General features: G+C 39.0%; 1 protein-coding gene across 1 annotated transcript in view; it reads left to right on the forward strand.

The window, feature by feature from the left end:
• The window catches only part of LOC139709769 (transcription termination factor 2-like), a 32,250-nt gene extending 11,868 nt beyond the window's left edge, over positions 1-20,382 (forward strand). Inside the window, exons 7-21 of the mRNA XM_071621730.1 lie at positions 1,113-1,260; positions 2,405-2,554; positions 2,965-3,064; positions 3,831-3,970; positions 4,874-4,963; positions 5,830-6,095; positions 7,174-7,379; positions 7,970-8,037; positions 8,862-8,944; positions 10,100-10,191; positions 15,457-15,688; positions 16,595-16,750; positions 17,883-18,187; positions 18,787-18,945; positions 20,083-20,382. Coding sequence (XP_071477831.1) covers positions 1,113-1,260; positions 2,405-2,554; positions 2,965-3,064; positions 3,831-3,970; positions 4,874-4,963; positions 5,830-6,095; positions 7,174-7,379; positions 7,970-8,037; positions 8,862-8,944; positions 10,100-10,191; positions 15,457-15,688; positions 16,595-16,750; positions 17,883-18,187; positions 18,787-18,945; positions 20,083-20,146 — 2,259 coding nt within the window. The 3' untranslated portion in view covers positions 20,147-20,382. The remainder of the gene's footprint in view (positions 1-1,112; positions 1,261-2,404; positions 2,555-2,964; positions 3,065-3,830; positions 3,971-4,873; positions 4,964-5,829; positions 6,096-7,173; positions 7,380-7,969; positions 8,038-8,861; positions 8,945-10,099; positions 10,192-15,456; positions 15,689-16,594; positions 16,751-17,882; positions 18,188-18,786; positions 18,946-20,082) is intronic.
• The last annotated feature ends 1,275 nt before the right edge of the window (positions 20,383-21,657 follow it).

Here is a 21,657-nt window from a genome sequence, read left to right on the forward strand (position 1 = left end):
ACAGTAGTACCTTTGACAAGGTCTCTATGCACTTTAGAGAGAGAAAGAAAAAAGAAAGAAAGAAAGAAAAAGACTCTACCTTTCCAAGAATGCCCTCCTCATTCGTCACAAGATTTTGAAGGCAATTCTCTTTAAATTGTATGTACATCCTTTTCAAAAATAAAAAGTTTTATGGATTTTTCTCATCTTAAACATCAAGGAAAGAGCATGGAGTGATCCATTGCTACTCTGCAGCAGCTAGTATACTCAGTATATTGTTAAAAGGGCAAGTTCACCTTCATATACATGCGAATTGAGGGAATGCAGCAATATCGATGGAACACATCAGTAAAAGTTAGAAGAAAATCGGACAATCTGTTCAAAAGTTTTGAATTTTTGAAGTTTCAGTGCCGCCATCACTGGATGAGAAGAATACTACAGCTTGTGATGTCACACGTGAAGAATGAAATATAGAACATCTAAAGAAAATCAGCATATATTTGCTTCTCTCCTTTATAAAAGAGCACTCGACTTTCCTCTTTCAGAAGGTAGGGGGAATAATATTACCCTGAACGTATGTCAGTAACAAGTTAGAGAAATGTGTACTTTTTTTTTTAAAGTCATATTTTTTGGAATTCTCTTTTATATTTTTCTTATATCGTTCTACGCATGTGACATCACAAACTGTAGTAGTCTTCTCATCCAGCCGTAACTGTACAGAAACTTTAAAAATTCAAAACTTTTGAACAGATTGTCCGATTTTCTTGTAACTTTCACTGATGTATTCCATCGATATTGCATTCTCTCAATTCGCATGTATACAATGTATACGGGTCTAGGGCAATTACCCCCTGGGAAATTACCCCGCACCCTTCCCCTGGCCCTAATCCTAATCCTGAATCTAACCCTAACCCTAATCCAAACTCCTAACCCTAAACCTAACCCTAACCCTAATCTTTACTCTAACCTTACCACTAGCCAGTATTTTGCCGGGGGGTAAATGCCCTCTGGGGGTAATTGCCGGGATACGAATGTATACACATACACAATGCAGTTGTCATAAATATATTTCTCTGAATAGACAATATTGAGTCATATTCAACATGTTTTCAAGCTTCCACTTTTCCCTCCAGGAGCTGATGAAGAAGATTCCACTCGGTAGTCTACCAGACAACGGAGAGAGGTTGAAGCAGCAGGCGTTTGAATTGGAGAGAGCTATCAGGAAGCTGGACCAACTGGCCCTCTCTCAAAAGACACCGCAACAAAATCAAATATCACTCGGTAACTATCTCCCTCATTAGGCCACAACATCAAGCTTTGGTAAATTAGGAGCCTATATATTGCAAAGTTGTGCCTTTCTTTTTATTTTATGGACACATGAAGGAGAGAAGCTGCAATAGCAAAAAAAAAGACAAAAAAAGTTGTAGGGGGGGGGGGGGGGGGGGTGGTGGTTCTTTAGGACCACAAGTTAGCCAAAAAAAAAAAATGAATAAATAAATAAACTAAATGGAATGAATATGAGTGTACTGCAATGGATAGCTAAGTACATCCATGTAATTGTCATACTTTGTATCATGGCTTTGGGAGTTGGGTTTTTACTTCTTTTTATATTTAGCCTTTTGTTGAGAGGATTGGCCAAGCTTGTCCTTTTTCTTCTTTTTTTTGGAGTTCTGACTTGTTCTTGATGACCTTTGTAACAGCTAGAATAATGATTTGTTACTTTAAAGTGCTTGCCTCATATCTAATGATATCGCATTCCACAATGCCTTCCAATGCCCTTTTGACTTTGTGGCTTTAAGTTATGACCACTTATGATTCAGCAAACCAGTATGAAGGATTCTCTCCCATAAAGCTCTGGCTTATTAGAAAATTTCTCATGTTACATGACATTGCATTGATAGCATCGCATATCTGACAAGGAGCATATAATTGTATCTCGGGATTAATGTTTGTGTCATGAAAAGTGTTACATTTTGAATTACTGTCCTACCTCTGTTATCCATCCATGTGGGGACCGAAGCCCGTCCGGAGAAGCAATTTGGTTGGGTATGGGAGAAGCAATGAGTACAAGTAGGCTGCCAACCCAGTATTAGCTATATAGGTAATGTACACCCCAACAGAATTGTAATTTATTCTTGTCTACTTAAAATCATAGTCATGAAATTGAAACATCATACTGTAAAATTCATCCCATGTATCTGTAGGGAATATTATAGGTAAATTCTGTGAGTTTTGTAGTTTTGATTGTGTTTGAAATAGGTTTGTTTTGTTTTTTTTCTGGCCTTCATTGCCTGGAGGTGTCCAGATAATAGAGAAGTCTGGATAAGAGAGGGCTGGATTATAGAGGTGGGACTGTACTCACATTTTGTGCAGTCTAGTTTTATTATTTATTTGTCTTTTTTTCACACCTCGTGTTTATCTGCAGCTGCAACTGCTTCGAACCCCACAACTCAGAAGAAACCCGCCATGCAACAGACTTCTATTAAGCAACATTTCCTCCCACTTCAGTCAGCTGTAACCAATACTGGACTGTCCAATCAGCCACAAACCATATATCTACCATATCAGTATGCAGGTCAGTCATCATCGGTTTGTATACCGTTTTATGTTCCTTAATACTTTGTCAATACAGAGGTCAATGACCTCAGAGTGTAGATGGTTTTTGTAAACCTTGGTAAGTGCATTGGTACTTGCAACATTTTGTCAGAAATCAGTGAAAAATGATTCATTAGTTTCATTTTTACCATTCATATCTATCTATTCTTTGTAAGCTGTGTACACCCACTGACTAATATGTTGGTGCATATGTATTCATGGTAGCCCCATTTATCTTATCCTGAATGTACGAAGAATTGCAACATGCGAATGTTCTTTCGTCTGGTCTTATGGTGTCTATGTGAAGCATCATATAGAAGCAAATAACAAAATAGGCACTGGGACAGTTACATTACAGCCTTAATAATGACCCTGATTTTTCACTCACAGCCCAACCTCAGATGCAGCAGCTATATGGCGGCCGGATGACGGTATCCAGGCAACGGGAAGTCAATTCAACCATCAGTGATGCCCTTGAAAAGCTTCACAAGTAATTCCAAAAAAATGATTAAATTTCTGGCATTATGTAGTTTGTTTACTCCACTTTGTTCTGTCATTTTACTGATTCCAATCTTCAACTTTGATATAAACCTATGATGGCTGATGTGTCTCTTTGATTACTGCTTAGCCTTCTATTGCATGTTTGTAATGAAGGAGCATTTCAAGAAAGCAATGTGTGATTATCATGATATAACAGTAAGTTACTTATGGTGACATGATTTCATTGAATACATAAACAATGACATAACTTAACGGAATACATAGACATAAATGCTATACATGTGGATGTATTGAATCAGAATGATTTATTTAGAAGGGAATGACATATCTTTTTTTCTATTAATGCAGTAATCTAAAAGGAAGGTGATCTAGATAGAAAGCAAATCAAGTAAAAGCCCATAACAGATTATGAGATGTGAGCTAGAATTATAGTAATCAAACAAATGACCTCGGAATCATCAAAGTGATTAGATTGGCCTTGAATGACCAATGACAGAGTACAGCGTAGATAAAGTTCTCCCCGGACATTTTTTACTAGCAACTGACAGCCTTATGACACATAATTCATATTAAAAATCAAATTCCATTTTCAATATCGCAAATAATTTTCAGATACAATTGCCATAAATCAGTGTAATGCAAAAAAAAAAGAAAGAAAAGAACATACTGTACATTTAAAAGGGGGAAAAATCATTAACTAGTGAAGTCAGTTTTTGCGACTAAGGTGTGTTGTTTCTTTCTCTCTCGGCTTACAGAGCGCTTGAAACTTGTCCTTCGCCGGAGACAGAATCGGATGACCCTCAAGGACTGCAGGTCAATTTGATGCCACATCAGAAACACGCCCTCGCTTGGTTGGTGTGGAGGGAGAAACAGCACCCGTGTGGTGGGATACTTGGTTAGTCACACTTTGTACACTTTGAGTTTCCTCATTCTTATCTTTGGGTTTGTGCATGTGTGTGTGTGTGTGTGTGTGTGTGTGTGTGTGTGTGTGTGTGTGTGTGAGCGTGTGTGTTTGTGTGAAGAAGTGTGCATTTATATGCGTGGGGTAGATATACTGTAAAACGAGAAATGTTCGCATGCATTTTAATTTCGCGAATTTCGCGAGCGCCAAGATTCGCGAAATTAAAATGCACGCGAAATTTCTTATCTACACTATATGCATTGAACGCAAGAGGCAATTCGCGAAAATTTCTTGCCACAAAAAAGGCCGTCGGCTCCAATTCGCGAAAATTTTGTGCCGTGAATATATCATGTTTCACAGTATAGGGGTAAATAGGACATTAAAAGGGTGGGAAGGTGGCTATAAGAAGTGCATTTGAATAGGTTTGTAGATTTAAGGTTACCTTTGGGTTTGATAGGATGGAAAGGAAGGAACTTGCAATGGGCTTGTTGCACTGTCTTTTAATAAACATGGGTTCTTTTCTTTACTCAAAAATTTTTGTGTGTTTTTTATACAAGAATACAAAGAAATAAAGGATTTTTAAAAAATTGTTTATTGCTATATTATGTCAATGATAAAGTTTTGTTATTTTGTCACTGTGATGTAGTACCATGTTATATTATTTTATGTATTAAACTGTTGAGGATGGGCTGATTTTGCTACAACATACATTTCCCATAGACACTTGCCCGAGTATACTTGGGACTCGTCTTCAACGGGTTGATTGGATGAAACTTAATAAAAAGAATTAAAATGTATATGTGTGTATGAGTGTATGCTTCAGTGTATGTGAGTGTGTGTTTGCCAGACTCCCATAATGACCACACACTCTCTCTCTCTCTCGTATCATGTATCCAGCTGATGATATGGGACTGGGCAAGACTCTCACTATGATATCTCTGGTCATGAAACACAAGCAACTCACTGGGTCTCAAAAACCAGAGAAAGGTAAGGATTCTATCCTGCTCTAAAACTAAATCTTTTGTGAAAGCTTCTTGTTGTGTGTATGCTGTTTTTTCTCTGCTAAACCTTACAGCTTAAAATCTAGTGCTTCTGTTGCAGAAGGACCGCATTTTGGTTTACTTGACTGGATGTTGTCACTGTGAGAAACTGTAAAATGTAGCATTTCATTTGAAGTTCACTTAATGGATGCCCTCATACATGACACATAATCGGAAAATAAAACCATATACATGCTGCACTGAGGGCATATGCCTGCATCATGATATATATGCTAACAGAAAAGCATTGGCGATTGGATTTTCAGGAAATTAATCTGTTCCTTCCAAGAACCAGGAATACCAGGTTCCTGTTGTGTCAACTCATTGTCGGAAACCAGGTGTACCTGGTTCCTAAAATGAACACCAGGTTGTCTGCATTTGTGGCTTATTTGAATGTTTATTTGTATTATATGAGTAGAAGAGTTTCTGCTATCAATATCTGTTCTTTTTTTGTCTCAGAATTTGCAACATATATCTGTTAATTTACCTTTTCCACCATTGGAGTGTATGCATTTGCTGTAGAACTTGTATGAAGAGTGTATGTAGCAATCAAGGCTAAGCTCACTAGATTTTGACTTTCGCTTACCCCATTATGGTGTCTTTATAGTGTATAACAAAAGAATTTGTGAGTCCAGCGCACACTCTATTCATCTCCTGGGTTCAGTTGACTGCTTTGGCACTGATGAATTACTGAGCTATCCTTTCATTGTTGATGGGCAAAAGGAATCTCGTTTGGAGCATTAAAGTTGTAGGAACGAGTAAAGGGATTTTACCAAATTTCATTAAATGCCCATGATTGCGATTTGACCCCAGACTCTACGGCAGTGGCCGAGGCAGGCGTCATCAAGTCGTCCTGCACCCTGGTGGTATGCCCCGCCTCCCTGATGCACCAGTGGGCCAAGGAGGTGGAAAGGCGCTGTGAGCCGAGCCAACTCAGCGTCTACCTCTACCACGGCCCCGGCCGCGAGAAGAATGCCGGGAGGCTCGCTGGTCACGACATGGTCCTCACTACCTACAAGGTGGTCAGCAATGAGTTGAAGCATCTTCTGGAAGAGGACAAAGGCGTGGAGCCTGTCAAGGTTTGTCCAGCTTGAAGTGTTTTTGTGTGTGTGTTTGTTTGTTTGTTTGTTTGTTTTGTTGTTTGTTTGTTTGTTATTACAGCGTACATTCTGGGAAGGTGTAGAGTTTACGTTCACCATACATGCTGATGCATGGTAGACCATAAACTCTATACTTTGACAATCAATCCGCCATACAAATTACTTCCTTCGAGGAACATCTACTGTATATTTTGTCTATTAACAAATCCTCACTGATCTTGAAGTCAGTTAAAGCATTTGTATGGTGATTCTTGAACAGAAATCAGTCAATGGAAGTCATTGTTAGCACATAGAGGGAAACATACAGAAGTATTTCCCTCAGCTGCATAGTGTGATATAGATTTGGTGGCTTTTATTTGTTTCTTTGTGGAGGGGGGAATTGAGAAGACGGAAATATCTTCAAGCATTTGATGTGAAATATCGCAAAGCCAAAGGATTCTTTCATTTTTCAAGGCTAAATCTGCATACTGGTCAACACATGGCTACCTGATGGGTACCTTTGGGAGTCTGAGAGTACAGAACCATGTGAGGGGTGGGCTACAACATTTCAATCTATTGTGAATACTTTATTACAAATTTTATGGGAAAAAACATAACAGTGGGATGCTCTGTGGAAAAGATTATCCAGAAATGATTTCATTGTCTTCGAAATGAATCTACAACACCAACAAACTTTTGTGTTACAAGCAGTGGATCCTCAATTGGAATAGGGGCAGTGAAATGTTAACCATATGATTATATTTCTGCTTACTTTATTCATGTGGAATTCAAAGGAGCTCAAAAGTTCTTTTTCTGTGTGTTTTTTTTTTACAAATGCGGTAAGAATTAAATTATTGCCTTTTTTGAAGAAGAGTTAGACTAGAGACATCGGGTTGTGCGTAGAGAGTCTGGAAATGTCCTTGCTGTATCCCCTGTGACATCAGATCTATAATTAAGAACCTCTCTGAGATAGGTGAGAGTCACAAAGTCACTGTTTAATGGCTAAGTCATCTCAACAACTTTGGAAGCAAGTGATGTACACAAACAGAATCGAGAAATCATTTCAAATCGATGACAGGATGAGGATGCCCCGCCCAGCAAACAAAGTCAGCCGCTCCTGCTCCAGATCCTCTGGGACCGCATCGTCTTGGACGAAGCCCATGCCATCAAGAACCACAAGAGTCAGACGGCCATTGCCGCTTGCCGCCTCAGGGCCAGGGCGCGCTGGGCGGTGACGGGCACGCCCATCCAGAACAACCTTCTGGACATGTTCTCTCTCCTCAGGTCAGTGTCATCCTATCAGACGTAGTCATGACAACGGTCATGTGTGTTATCTGGCTTCCACACCACATCTGCACAGACACTCATAGATCCTTCATACATGCTTCACGCATCCTTTATTGATACATTACTACCATCAACATCCAATCAGGACAACATCACTGGCTTGTTATTTTTTTTTTTCACTCCATCATGTTTCCATAGCAACCATGATGTATGATGTTGTAAAACAGTGCCCTGCTCGATGTGGTGATTGTAAAGGAAGGTCAGTTCTTCCAGTGAGACTCAAAGTCATCACCTATAACATGCCTGTTGGCAGCATATCCACAAGACTAATTTTATGCGATTTACTCTTAAAACTTGTGTTATGTGAGTATTTAAAAAAAAAAAAATTTATAAGTGAGAAATTAAATCATCTCAATCAAGTTTGTTTACCTATTGTCTTCACTTTATATTACTACTTCAAGAGCAAAGCATGAATTTGTTTATCATGAATATAAGGTAATTTGTTGATAACTCAGTTCATGAAGGATTGGCTGCAAACAGTGCATGTTGACTCTTGACTCTGATGTTTTTTTGTCTTCTGGTACTAGGTTCTTGAGGTGTAGTCCATTCGATGAATACCAGGTTTGGAAGAGACAGGTAGAAAATGCTGGGCGGAGTAAGTTTATTCCCTGTCTCTTTCTATCTACCTCTTTCTCTCAGTGTTTGATTTTCCTCCTCCTTCAGTTGGTGACAACATTTGTTACAGTAAAAGATTGCATTGCTTCGGACCTACCGACTGACACATTGCTACCGACTGACACATTACAAATCTGTTGTTTAGTTTGCAGTCATATCTTTCTGAAATGCTTTTCTCTGAAAGCGACATATACCTGTCTAGAAACAAACTTGAATAGGGACAGCTATTGAATAATACATATTTGCATTATTTATTTATGCACTCTGTTTTAGATTTCAGTTAGTGCTCCCTCTAAAACTTGTTAAATTCATGTACGGTCAATGACAAGAAATGCCAAAAGAGGTTTAAAAAACAACAATAACACACATTTCAGCCTGCAAATGGAGTTCAGTTAAGTCAAGTATCATTCATTGACAACTGTAATACATTGGTGTAATGCCACAGCTTTGATGTGAGTTCAGATGACCATAATCAGCAGTTCGGAGGAAAACTTTAGTCTTCTTATTTCATTGATCTGTGTAATCAGAGGATTTCACAATGAGATCTCTGAAGGGGGAGCAGTATGTGGCTTTCATGCATAAAAAAAGTCAACTTCAGAGGGTTTTCTTTTTTTAAACATCTGTGCGATCATGTGCGATACTTATGATCATTTGAAACAGGCAGCTGTTAACGCTTTGATATTTTGCATCTGCCACCTCTACAAAGATGACAGTTGACAAGCTGCAGATCTACCCTCACGTTGCAACAGTAAATGCACATCAGTAGCTCTGTTCATTTTGGCATGACAACAATTCCATTGACAGGGTCAGACCGGCTGCACACATTGGTCAAAAGCTTGCTCCTGAGGAGAACCAAGGACCAGAAGATGGCAAACGGGAAGCCACTGGTGAGTTACATTTCCATGGCAACGCCTATTATTAGCATAGGAGTTTGTTTCAAATGACTATTTTGGCATTCCTACAGCTCACTTTGATGGGGAATTCCATCCTGATATTGTGTTGCTGCGGATGAAAACAGAAATATCAGACAAGTAGATCAGTGAAAATTTTGAGAAAAAATTAAACACAAACAACAATGTTATGAATTGATGAAGTTTAGATGTGATGTAGATATTCAGCAACTCTTCATTTGTTTTGTATGCAAAATTTCATTGAATTCCCCAATCAGGATAGTTAAAATTGCTGAAAATCATTGTTGTTCTTACTACACATTCAATGTGATATATATTAGTCTGCATGAATCATTAAGTTTGTAGTAACATACATTTTAGTAAACCAAAATAGCTAATCATTTGATCTAGCTGATTGTTTGATGCAATTTGATACAGGGGCACAAAAGTGTAAATCAATAATACACGTTAGGCATATACTAATAGGTTATGACAGTGTGAAAGCTAATTCTCAGAATTGAGCAGAGGTTATTGGAAAATGTCTGATGAAACTTTTAATCTAGAGCCTGCCAAATACAGGTCAAATGATTTTACTGATACATGGAAAGATGCACACATCTCCTTTTGTCAGTATTTTTCTGTAAGTTATTGACTCTGGTACATACTGATTTCTTGCATACAGATATTTTTGCGAATGACAGTTGATCGGACATTTTTGGCAGTTGTTCATTTCACGCTTTGTGGTCTTCTCATTGCCGTGATAATAGAACAAAAAGCACTTCCAAGACAACTGTTCAGGAGAGCGTGTGACTTCTCAAACAAGTTGTTTTCTTGAAATATTGCTTGAAGTGGAAATGAGAAAAAATCTCTCACAAAGAAAAAGTACCAGTATTCCAAAGTTTTGAGCAGGGGCTTGATAGCATAGCATCAGGGCTGTAAAACTAGTAGTCATTTGAAATCGCAATGCCATTGTGCTGGCCTGGGACATCGCATGTGGGGAAAATTTTTGTGATGATTTTGTGAATATTTTGCCACTTCGTGATTTTTCATGATTAATGTGATTCCCTATCTGCACAAAAATATAAAGGATCACAAAAATTTCACCATTTATTTAAATACAGTAATTGGCATGCATCTATCTCTTTTTCAAAGGTTGTGCTGCCAGAAAAGACTGTTAAATGTCACAGGATTCAACTCTCGGAGGAGGAGAGGAAAGTTTACGATCAGCTGTATCAGCAGTCCAGGTAAGACAGACAGAGAGAGACAGACAGAAACTAGAACCGGAATTTGTCAACACTGACAAATTAGGTGATCCGATCTCTTCCAAAATCAATGATTTGAGTCCTGATCCAAATATTCATGACCATACAGGTTTCATCTGTGTTGACGGGACATTGGCCGTGTGATGTTTGGATTCTCATTTAGAAAAGGGAGTGAGACCTGCCATCTTTGGTACCGAATTCCGTATACACTAACGGAAATACAGAATGAAGTATATTTGACCTTTGACCTCACTTTGCACACCCAAGATGGCGTCTAAGCAAAAAGTAATTATTTTATGAAATGATTCTTGTAACATGGTCTCTGCGTGTGCAAAATATGGGAAAGATAGGACATGTATTCACCAAGATACAAGATGAAACATTTATGACCTTTGACCCTAATTTACATACCCAAGATGGTGTCCGATCAAGTAGTTGTTATTTTATGAAATAATGTACGTAACATGTACTAAACATGTGCAAAATATGAGATTGATAGCCATTGTTGTTGTTCATCTATTGCACAGAAAGTAGTAGAAAGAAAGTAAAATAAAGAAAAAATTATGTTATTTTATAGAAATTTGAAGGAGGAAGCATTAAAAAATCAGAAAAAGATAAAATGAGGAAAGGGAGATTAAGATTAACTAAAGAAAAAGAAGAAAAAAAGTGTTTTAAAAAATTAAAAAAAAATATTGGCAGGGGTGAGCCTCGAACCAGGGACCTTAGGATTACGAGTCGGATGCGCTACGCAATGACCTATTTCATTCTCCATAGGCCCTGTGTATTAAGCAAAATGACGCTGCATCGAAGCCTCGTGCCATTTTCAACCAAGTTTTTCGATGTGATGCCGACGTCGTATGAAAAAATGGAGGGCACACTTACAATAGCCCAAAGTCTCAGCTACAACATACTAAAATCTGGGAGAAATTCACTGAAGCATAAGTGAGCTAGTGCTCGAAAAAGAGAGTCATGTCAATTTTCACTGCCAGAAAAACTGCTCTCCCATAGAGATAACATGTAAACTGGTCAAATTTGACAATATTACTTTCAATCCATTTTTACGAGGTGATGCCGTCATCCAATCAAAATGTTGTAATTATATTAATGCAAGATCATTTAATAAGCTACAACATACTGAAATCTGGGTGTAAATTGGCAAAGGATAAGTGAGATACGCTCGAGTGAACTTGAAATTTGATGACGTCATTTTGAAAATTTACTTTTTTTATTTTATTAAGAAATTTGATATCTTTTAATCATTTTGCCAGCATCACCAACCCATGAAATAACATGTCCAACTCATCAGCTTTCAGAATATGTAAAGAAAATGGGGGGTTACCGTCCATCCTGACGAGTAAAATCGGTTTTAATATTGGCGGTTTTTTGGCATCGTTGCACTGTATATCGCCATTGACGCGCGCACGGAATTTCAATTTTGACGGGCCCGTATGACGTCATATTGAGTCGGGTTGACTTAAAACTTGGTAGAAATATTCCTTGACATTTTAGGCATCCGATAAGTGTAAAAAAACGGGAAATTTCCATTGCATATGAGCTGTGTGTGCGAATATGTGCGCGCGCGTACGCGTCCGTCCAATTTTTTTCAATTTTTGAAAAAATGCTCCAAATGGTCTGAAACGTCTGAGCTAACCTCTGCACAACTTTTGTCCAGAAATAAAGAAGAATAAAGAATCCGTACAGATACAGAAGGTGATCCGAGAGGATTCTCGGATCACCTAATAATATCCACACCCTCCTGATGAACACTGCCATTCCAAGATAATTCACAATGTGATGATTAAGCTTTAGCCTCCTCTCCCTGAAGACATTGATACAGAAGAGAAGTAATCTGTTGTAACTTGTTGTTGTTTTAAAGAAAAAGAAGAGAGAGAGAGATTAAAATGGGACCGTATGAAAAAACCCCCAAATAATATGCCCCAGACAATACTGACATATAATCAGAATAAATAATTTGCCCCAGACAATACTGACATAAAATCAGAATTAATAATTTGCCCCAGACAATACTGACATAAAATCAGACAATAATAGATCTTCAGGAAATCAAACATTATCATTAGATATACAATATAATGTCTCCATGATGGGGCTCATAATAAAAGTCTCCATGAGGGAGCTCATATTGGAAGTCTCCGCGAGGGAGCTCATTATTAATGTCTCTAGAGGGAGCTCATATTGGAAGTCTCCGCCAGGGGGCTCATAATAAACGTATGGAACGCTTCACAATTTTGTGTGTCATCCTTGCGCTGAGCCCAGTAATTTATTTACTTTTAAAAGTAATGTATTTACTTGTAGGAGCAACACATTCACACTTCTCTCTTGTATTTTGAAGTGAGTGTTTATCCTCTTTCAATGGTGATATCAAAGCTATATTGCAGTCACTTTAAAAAATGTATCCAGATAGATCATAAAGATAGTAATAAGGTTGAGGTCTTGTGTTCTGTTAGTTTTATTATAGATAATGACATTTAGCTTTTCAAATAAAGACAGACATACATACAATTATCCCTCTTTCAGTTCTGTCCTAAGCATGTATATGTAAAGTCATTAGTAGATAACTTTAGAGTTGAATTTCTGAAGGTTTTCCAGGTCAAATTTCCAGCGGTTGAAACCGATCATCATTATAGGCCGTTCAAATGTCCACATATGAGCTGAAGGAATCAACATCCAACACCTGTTCTACGGTGTCAAGAAATATGAACTTTATTGAAACTTTTGTGTAAATGCACAGACATTGAATAAAAATATTAAAATAATAAAACATCCATGCATCTTATGAACATGACTTCCTTACATGCAATATTTCATCAGAAAAGATGAAATTTTCTCGCTTGTGGCTATTCACATTTCATTGTCTAATGCATACTAATAATAATTTTTATTGATAATGTTTCACAACTATTTTGCATAATTTCAAAAAAACAACAACAAACCCAAACATATGTACACAGCACCATACATTAAAAAAAGCCCAGACTATACAGTGTCAAGAAATATGATTTTTTTTATTGAAACTTTTGTATGAATGCACACCTGAAGAAAACTATCTAAATAACTAATTTTCCATGAATCTGACATACCAGAAATAATTTTTCTTGAAAATGTTTCTTAACAGTCTTGCATTATCTCAAACAACAAATATTCTTTTACAAAAATCATCATTTTTGAACAACTTTTGCTGCAGTTTTGTAGCAGTTCATGAATAAATATGTACCAATCATTTTAATGATAAACACACAATTATTTCTTGTTTTACTTTTGTTGAGATTAGTCTGTTGCACCATCTCATAGAACATGATTGATCTTGTTCCTAAAAAATGGCATTTCTCATATTCTTGTTTCATAGTTTCATGGATACATTAATATGTATACATTTTACTTTCATAAGCAAATATTGCAACTTATTTCATTAATGTACTTCTCCCTGAGAATTTTTTTTCCTTGCAAAATAGGAAAAAAAAAACCAACTAAACTTCTACGTACATAAATACTTTTTTCCTGCCAAAGAAAATTTATATATATTTTTTAATAGCAGTTTTCTCGAGAATGTTTCTTCACTTCTTCCGAGCATTAAAAATCCTTCTTCATGCAAAAACAGCAAGTTTGAATGTATCGTATGTGAGTGAGAACAACCCTCTATGAAACATCGAACTCTTGATGTTTCTTTTCATTATGAACTTTACTCTAATTTGAATGACAATATTGGGGTAAAACTGTAAACATGGTATTTTAGACAAAGTAATTGTAGAGACAAAAGAAAAGATTTCAATAATGCTTCGAAGACATCAAATATTTTTTTGTCATCAACATTTTGTGAGGGGTGTACTCACATTTGTTGGATACTCCATGTATTTTGTACTCTTTTACAGTTTCATGAAGAATACATTCATGTGTATTTTCATTTCTTCCATTTAAAAAAAAGAATATTCCTCAAGTCTCAGTTTGTAGAGAATGTTTCTTTACTCTTTTGTACTTTCGTTAAAAAAGAAAGTGGTGCACTGCCCTTACAAAAGCAAAAAGAAAAGAAGAAAAGAATCAACTAAGAAATTTAGTTTATTCCTGTTATATAGTCATTAAAGGTAGTCTGTGCATGACTTTAATCACTCCAGCTCCATATGATGATTTCACTGTCTTCACATGTTGATGTCATTCAGTCTCATGCACTGTGGGAGGTAACGTTGCATTCGCCGGAAGAGGTTCTGGCTCATGTGTAGGGTGATCACGTCGACAACTTGATCTGATCAGCAATCTGAGCCATCGTGGCAATTCAATCCTCATGAGACTGGCGGAGAATCTCTTCACGGACATTTGCCAATTCCCTCTAGACAGCAGCCTTATGAGTAAAGAGAAATAATTCTCAACGATGTTTAGAAATGGAGAGTATGGCGGAATGTATCTGATCTCAGCATTTCCTGGTAGGTTTGTCTCTTGTGCTCGACCATGTGCTTGAGCATTGTCAAAGAGCATGCATGTGTTCTGTCCAGCAACAAGGGGAACTTGCTCCAAGAAACCATTGAACTTTCATAAGTCATAGCACCTTTTATCATGTCATGGTGAATATTACAAGTCCTCTTCTATTTCTCATGGCAAAAGCCATCAGTAGGCTTAGTCCTCGGTCCTCGGTGTTCAGCAACAACGCTTACTGCCTGTCTCTCACAATTGGCACATCCAGGGGTTCTTTTGGTCCAGAGATTGAACCCAGCTTCATCAATGGAAATGAGCTTGGTGTTGACTGTGGTGTTCATCTTCCAAACAGCAGATTCTAGGCAGAGTCTCTTGATTCTGTTCATCCACAGTGTCTTTGAACTTCTTCATCATAATTAGATTAGCAGTTAACATGTTTGCAAATGGCGGCAAAGTGCGATTTCAGTTCATGTGCAATGTCAAGATCTGATTAACCATCAGATGGGAAACTAATCTGCTTCTTGCGGATTCGGGCAAGACTACATATTTGTTGATGTCACTTTCCAGGCTCAGAGTTCTTCAAGTGTTCGACTTTGTGACTGTAGAATGACTTCTTTGCTCTGATAATCAGCCTTTGAACATGATTTCTCAGCTGTTCGAAGTTTGAACGTCCATTTTGAAAACTGGAATCATGACGATTGATTGCTCTGCAAAAAACTTTGACATGGGGGATAAGGTGATATCGATACCATGCGCTCTGACCAACAAACCCTTGATGCTTTTTAATGTATTCCTTCTTGTCCTTGTGATGCTGTTTACCAGATCTTCGGTCAAGGCGTACATCAGGTGGCACGAGGGCAAAGGTCAAAACTTGGCCCCAACCCTTCCCTCCGCAGCATCGCAGTCAGCGCCCGGGTATCCTGGTGCCATGGCAACGGAGGTGATGCAGCAGCTGGACCGAGCAGCTCCAGGAGGAAAGATGAACGCTTCCTACATCCTGGTCATCCTTCTGAGACTGAGGCAATGCTGTAGCCATCTCAGCCTTATGAAGCAGGTAGGATTCTGAAAGGGGTGATGACATTCTGAGGGGCGAGGGGGGTCACCAAATTCTTAAGGGGGTGGTGGGATTCCGATTGGGACAGTGGGATTCTGAGCGGGGTGGTGAGATTCTGAAGGGTGGATTCTGAAGGGTGGATTCTGAAGGGTGCTGTGAAATTCTGAAGGGGCAGTGGGACTTTGAATGTGGTGACGGGATCCTGAAGGAGGGCCTGAAGGGATTGGTGGGATTCTGAAGGGGGCAGTTGGATTCTGAAGGGGGCAGTTGGATTCTGATGAGGGCCATGGGTATCTGAAGGGGATGATGGGATCCTAAAGGGGGCAGTGGAATTCTGAAGGGGTGGTGGGATTCTGAAGGGTGAGGTGGGATTTTGAAGAGGGCGATGAGATTTTGAAGGGGGTGACAGGATTGTGAAGGAAGCAGTGGGATTCTGATGAAGGTGCTGGAATTCTCATGGGGCCTGTGGGATCTGGGTAGGGATGATAGGATTCTGACAGGGGTGGTTGGATTTAGAGAGGAGTAGTGGGATTGGCAAAGGGATTATGGATTCAGATGGGGCCAGTGAGATTCTGGTGGGAATAGTGGGATTCTTACAGGGGTGGTAATATTTGAAGAGGAGTATGGGCAATGTGAAGCGTGTGATGGGATTCTCATGCTGTCAATATTATTGTGTGGCTTCCATGAATTGGCTTCAACACACTCGGTAATTCCACTGCCTGGTGAGCATTAGGTGACAGATTTAAATCCTGAGCTCGATCCTGCTTTTCACTTCGACTCTTATGAAACAGAATGATCAATGGTGCAATCTTTCTTATGGATAGTTATAACCAAACCAAAGGTTGTGGCGCCTTTTCTCTAGAAGAAAATACCTTCACCAATCATTGATACGGCTTCGTTCTCCAGCTGCCTGAAACTGAATCGTGTGATTCGGACGGGATCGACCTTGACCTAATCAGTCAGATGAAGGAGCTTGGAATCGGTGACAAGGACAGCGGTGCTTCTGGGGCCAAGGAGGAGGTCAAGCAGCGAAAGTACGACCCGACCTTTGTCAGCACGAAGGTGTGTGTCTGTAGTGTATGTTCATAATTATCAAATCATCAGCCTCCAGAGTCATGTGGTACTGATAGCATGTTGATTTAGGTTGACTGTAATGAAACAAAGCAAACTTCAAGGATAGACTTTGATTTGGCCATACTGGTAGATAAAATTCCTCAAGACTTGAAAGTATTTTTCTTCTCAGAGTGATTTTAAAATGTTCCTGAAGAATGAAGAGGGGAAAGTGCAACAGGAAGTGAACATGAAAGAAACTGTGGCAGGTATTTTGACATGAATTACCATTTGCCAACTTAATCCAAGCTGTACATCAAGCTTCATCCAGGTAGACATTGTTGTTACCAGAAGATTTGTACAGCTGGTAGCATTTTAAAGAAAGAATAGCAAAACAGTAATCCAAGGAATGTGTAGGCCATCCATGTGCACAAAAACAAAAAGAGATTAAGTCTTTATCTCATAATATCAATGGTAAAATGTTGCTGCGATTAAGGAGTTTAAGTAGAGATGATATTCTGGATAGTGGTTTACGTGGTAGGGTGGTGCTATATGAAGTTTTTGGTGGATCATGTTTTAGCCATGGTTCTGAAAAGAGCAAACCTATTGCAAACATGTAGTGAAAACAAATTACAATATATGCTAAGTTGATTTCATTCATATTGAACACAAACTTCTCATATTTCCGAACTATGTGCTACAGAACAGATATATATGCCTAACTTTGCACGTTGAATGTGGTATTGTGTTTTATAAAATGGGTTCAAGAATGTAGCCAATAGGAAGCGCTGAAATGAGACACACCTCCTTCCTTTACTTCAGTACAACTGCACTGCCTGTAATCCTATGGTAGATTGCCGATCGTCTGTGCGCGCGGCGGCTCCTTTGATGAATTGCATGCATACGCGTACGCGCTGTCAATCCTGTAAACAACTTCTAGATAGTTCGGGCTGCCGGCCGGCCGGCCTGTCTTCCCTTGTGCATAACATATGTGGCGTACGTACGTATACTGTACTATACGTACACTTTGTACAGTACAGTAGACAGGAAACGTGAGTAGTCTGTCATATCAAGCATAGTTCCGACAATGTTGTGACAGTCTGTGACATTGGCCTGAACGTTTTTTACTTCATCTGTTGGCCAGATCAATGTGGTGATGAGGAGACTGAAGGAGATTCGAGCCGAGAGTCCTCGAGACTGGCCCATGAAGAGTGTCCTGGTGTCCCAGTGGACACAGATGCTGGACGTTGTGGCATCGCACCTGACCGCCGCCGGCTTTGAGTACTGGAGCATACGTGGCGACATCCCGCCCAAGAAGCGCAACGAGGTCCTGGAAGACTTCAACAACAACCCCCATGGGAGGGAGGTGCTGCTGGTATCCCTGAGAGCTGGAGGGGTGGGGCTGAACCTCATCGGTGGGAACAACCTCTTTCTCCTGGACATGCACTGGTCAGTAAAAACTTTTATTAATTTTAAAACATCACTTGACACCTTATGACATGATACAGACCATGTTGTTTTATCTGTTTTTCAGGGTGGAAGTTAATTTGTGGTTCTTTGTAGCATTGATGGATGTTTATGTCTACCAGGTATCTAACTTTGATTTATGCTTGAACTCCTGTCACCTGAGGGAACTTCTCTTTTCATTCATAAAAAATGAGAGCATGTGTAGAATGTAAGCAAAACATATATTTGCAGTATTCTAGGGGCTCCCTTTCCAAGGCATTCGTGACCAGCATTCCAGTGTAATAAGAAAAATTATTTCTGATTGGTCAACAATGTATGCAGTAATCAGGCCATATCAATGAAACTTATTTTTTTTCTTGGTGATAGGTGAATGATTGTTTCAAGGGGAGCTGTTGATGGTGTCTATTCATATTTGTTCTCAAAAGTCAATGATGTGAGGTTAATCTTCAAAATTACATTTAGGTAACAATACGGGAACTGTGGTATCCAGAATAATGTCAGAACCCTGTTGACTAATAGCTACAAGTCTCCCTGAACACATGGTGCTGACTTAATCATATCTCATCCCCTTCCTTGGACAGGAACCCCGCCCTAGAGGACCAGGCATGTGACAGGATCTACCGAGTGGGGCAGAAGAGAAGCGTCAACATCCACAAGTTTGTCTGCAGTGACACGGTGGAGGAGAGAATCCTTCAGCTGCAGCGGAAGAAGACCCAGCTGGCCCAAGATGTCCTCACAGGGTGGGTCCATTTCTCATTCCTCGCTATCGGTCGGGTGCCTGCCCCACGGCCCTTTAAACCCATTGAAGACGAGACCCGAGTATACTCAGCATGCATCTAGGAGAAATGCATGTTGTAGCAACTTCGGCTCATCCTCAACGGGTTAAAGAAGGTGTTGGAAGCAGTTTGTTTGGGGTTTTCCCATCTGTCCCACCACCCATATATAATATGAGTGGTGGGACAGTGGTGGGCGTAACTATTCAATGCAGACTGAAGCACATTTTAGCATCAACAACAACAACAACAAGCCATTTTTTTAGCCATCCATTCTTCGACATGCCTCAGATTCTCAATTATGGGATCAATCAAAGGGTCAGATATGCCTCAATGACAAAGGTCACTGAACTTAGGAAGAAGAAAAATACGTCTAGGAGAAATGAAGAAGAGACAGGGCTGTAAGGTCTCGATTCTTTATTGTCAAAGATCAGTGAACTTTGGCTAAAAGTGACATTTTACAGCCATACCTTCACTAGGACAGTGCAGTGGAATGATAGTTTGGTATGAGGGATAGAAATGAAATGAGGATTATCTGCATACAAAGAGGGTTAAAGGTTATCGTCAATGAAAAAGTGTTATTGAAATTGAAATAAAAAAGTACAATGAACTTCATCTGCATGTAAAAAGGGGGCGCTGCACTTAAACTGAAGTGCGTTAGTTTGGCAAATAAAGTGGGATATGGATTTGAGATCTAACAGTGCTACCAGATACACCATGATTATTGCCAATCGACTCAAGACGCAAGAAAGGGGGAAAAATAAATCATGCACTCATGAGGATCCCCTAAAAGGTTTGGCCTTGATGAAAGAGTCTGAAAAATGAGCTGTTTCACTCTTTTCACTGTACCTTATGGTTGACTTGTTAGCTGCAAAAGTAACAAAAAGTGATGGAAGATGGGGAAACACCACAGGAGTGATGTAATTAATGACTTAACTGTGTCCTGAACTCTATCACTCATATGCATGGGTCTCAAATATAGACATCTGAATCAAGGAAGTTTTAGATCTCTTTGTGTAGGGCTTTTATTGTTGATGCATGGACTCCCATAAAAAAAAGAAAAATGGAACAATTATTATTTTTCATGTCTCTCTTCTTTTCCAGAGCCCAAACCAAGAACCAGAAGCTAAGCCTGGCAGACCTTAGATTCTTGTTTGGCGTTCAGTAAATAAAGTGGGACTACAATTCACTGCATGGATGCAGCCACTGACGTACAGACTGCGGCATTGTCATTGTGCTGGCCAATGCTTCAACAACATCTGAGGTTGTCAGTCTGTAACGTAAATGTTGCAGTAGCGCTATGGATGGTATTAAACAATGGTACGATACATCATGTGTATTGATGTCAAAACTATTTTTAGTTCTCGCTATCACTAGTGAAAACTTGCCAGTAGAATTGACTATGTTAAAAGCATACCAAATATATATGAACTATGCATAGTAGTCATAATGTGCTGCAACATACATACCACTGCTTTGTTCTTCCAAGAGGCTGTGTGTGACAATGTGTAAAGTGCCCTGTCCCGCCACAATCTGCTGCAATATGTTGAGTGTTTTGTAGTGGAATGGTGTACATGTTACATGTTCCTACTTTATCTTCTTGTGACCTCACAGGAATATTACTCTTAAACTCAGCTGTATCTATTTATCAGGTACTTGAGAGAAGAAGTAGCTTATTTGATTATTAGGTGATCCATGAGTATCCCAGATCACCTTTTGATTCTGTACAAATTTTTATTTTTTTTTCTTTCTTTCTGTATGAATCTTGTGTAAATGTTTCCTCAAAAATTTCAGTTGCAAATTTCATGAAACTTATGACCCATGTCTCAAGGATGGAAAATCTTGAATCTCAATGTGATCAGTCAACTGTGAACATTATTATATTATGAACATTATTATCTGTATCTCCATTTCTAAACATTATTTTGCGATGAAACTTGGCAGATACATATTTCATGTAATTATCTATATAATGTTTTCAATATAAAGAATTAACCATGACGCACACATCAAATTTCAAAAGGCTCCAATTGAGCTAAAATTCATTTTACATACATTTCAGACCATTTCCAGCATTTTGAAATTGAGCAAGTGCGCACGTCCGTGCTGCATCATCTGTGCGTATTTGTGCGTCAGTAAGGCAAAAATGATTTCTTTTTTTTTTTTGCATGGAATCAGTTTTCTGATTTCATTGAGAATATTTTCATCAAATTTCAAGTCTATCTCACTTGATAAGAAGTCAGAAAGGCCCATCAAAATTGAAGTTCTGTGTGTGCTTCAGTGGTGATACATACACTGCAAATGTTCGAGGAAAAAATGCACTTTTGAAATATGTTGTAGCTTGTTAGAATGGACAATGACCTCCACATTTTGTTACATATTCTGAAAGCTGATGGGTTGCAGATGTCATTTTATGGGTCTGCAAGTCCGGCAAATGATTTTAAGTTATCAAATTCCTGTGTAAAATAAAAAAAATATGGATTTTTAGCTCACCCGAGCTAAGGGCTCAAGTGAGCTATTGCGATCGCTCTTTGTCCGGCGTCCGTCGTGCGTCGTGCGTCGTCCGTCGTGCGTCGTCCGTCGTCCGTCGTGCGTAAACTTTTTACATTTTCATCTTCTTCTTGAGAACCCCATGACCGATTTTCACCAAACTTGGCAGGTAGCATCCCTAGGGGGATA

This window comes from Diadema antillarum, unplaced genomic scaffold (assembly GCF_040938485.1).
Source record: "Diadema antillarum isolate AM-2024a unplaced genomic scaffold, OU_Dant_1.0 seq00001469_RagTag, whole genome shotgun sequence".
Classification (NCBI taxonomy): domain Eukaryota; kingdom Metazoa; phylum Echinodermata; class Echinoidea; order Diadematoida; family Diadematidae; genus Diadema; species Diadema antillarum.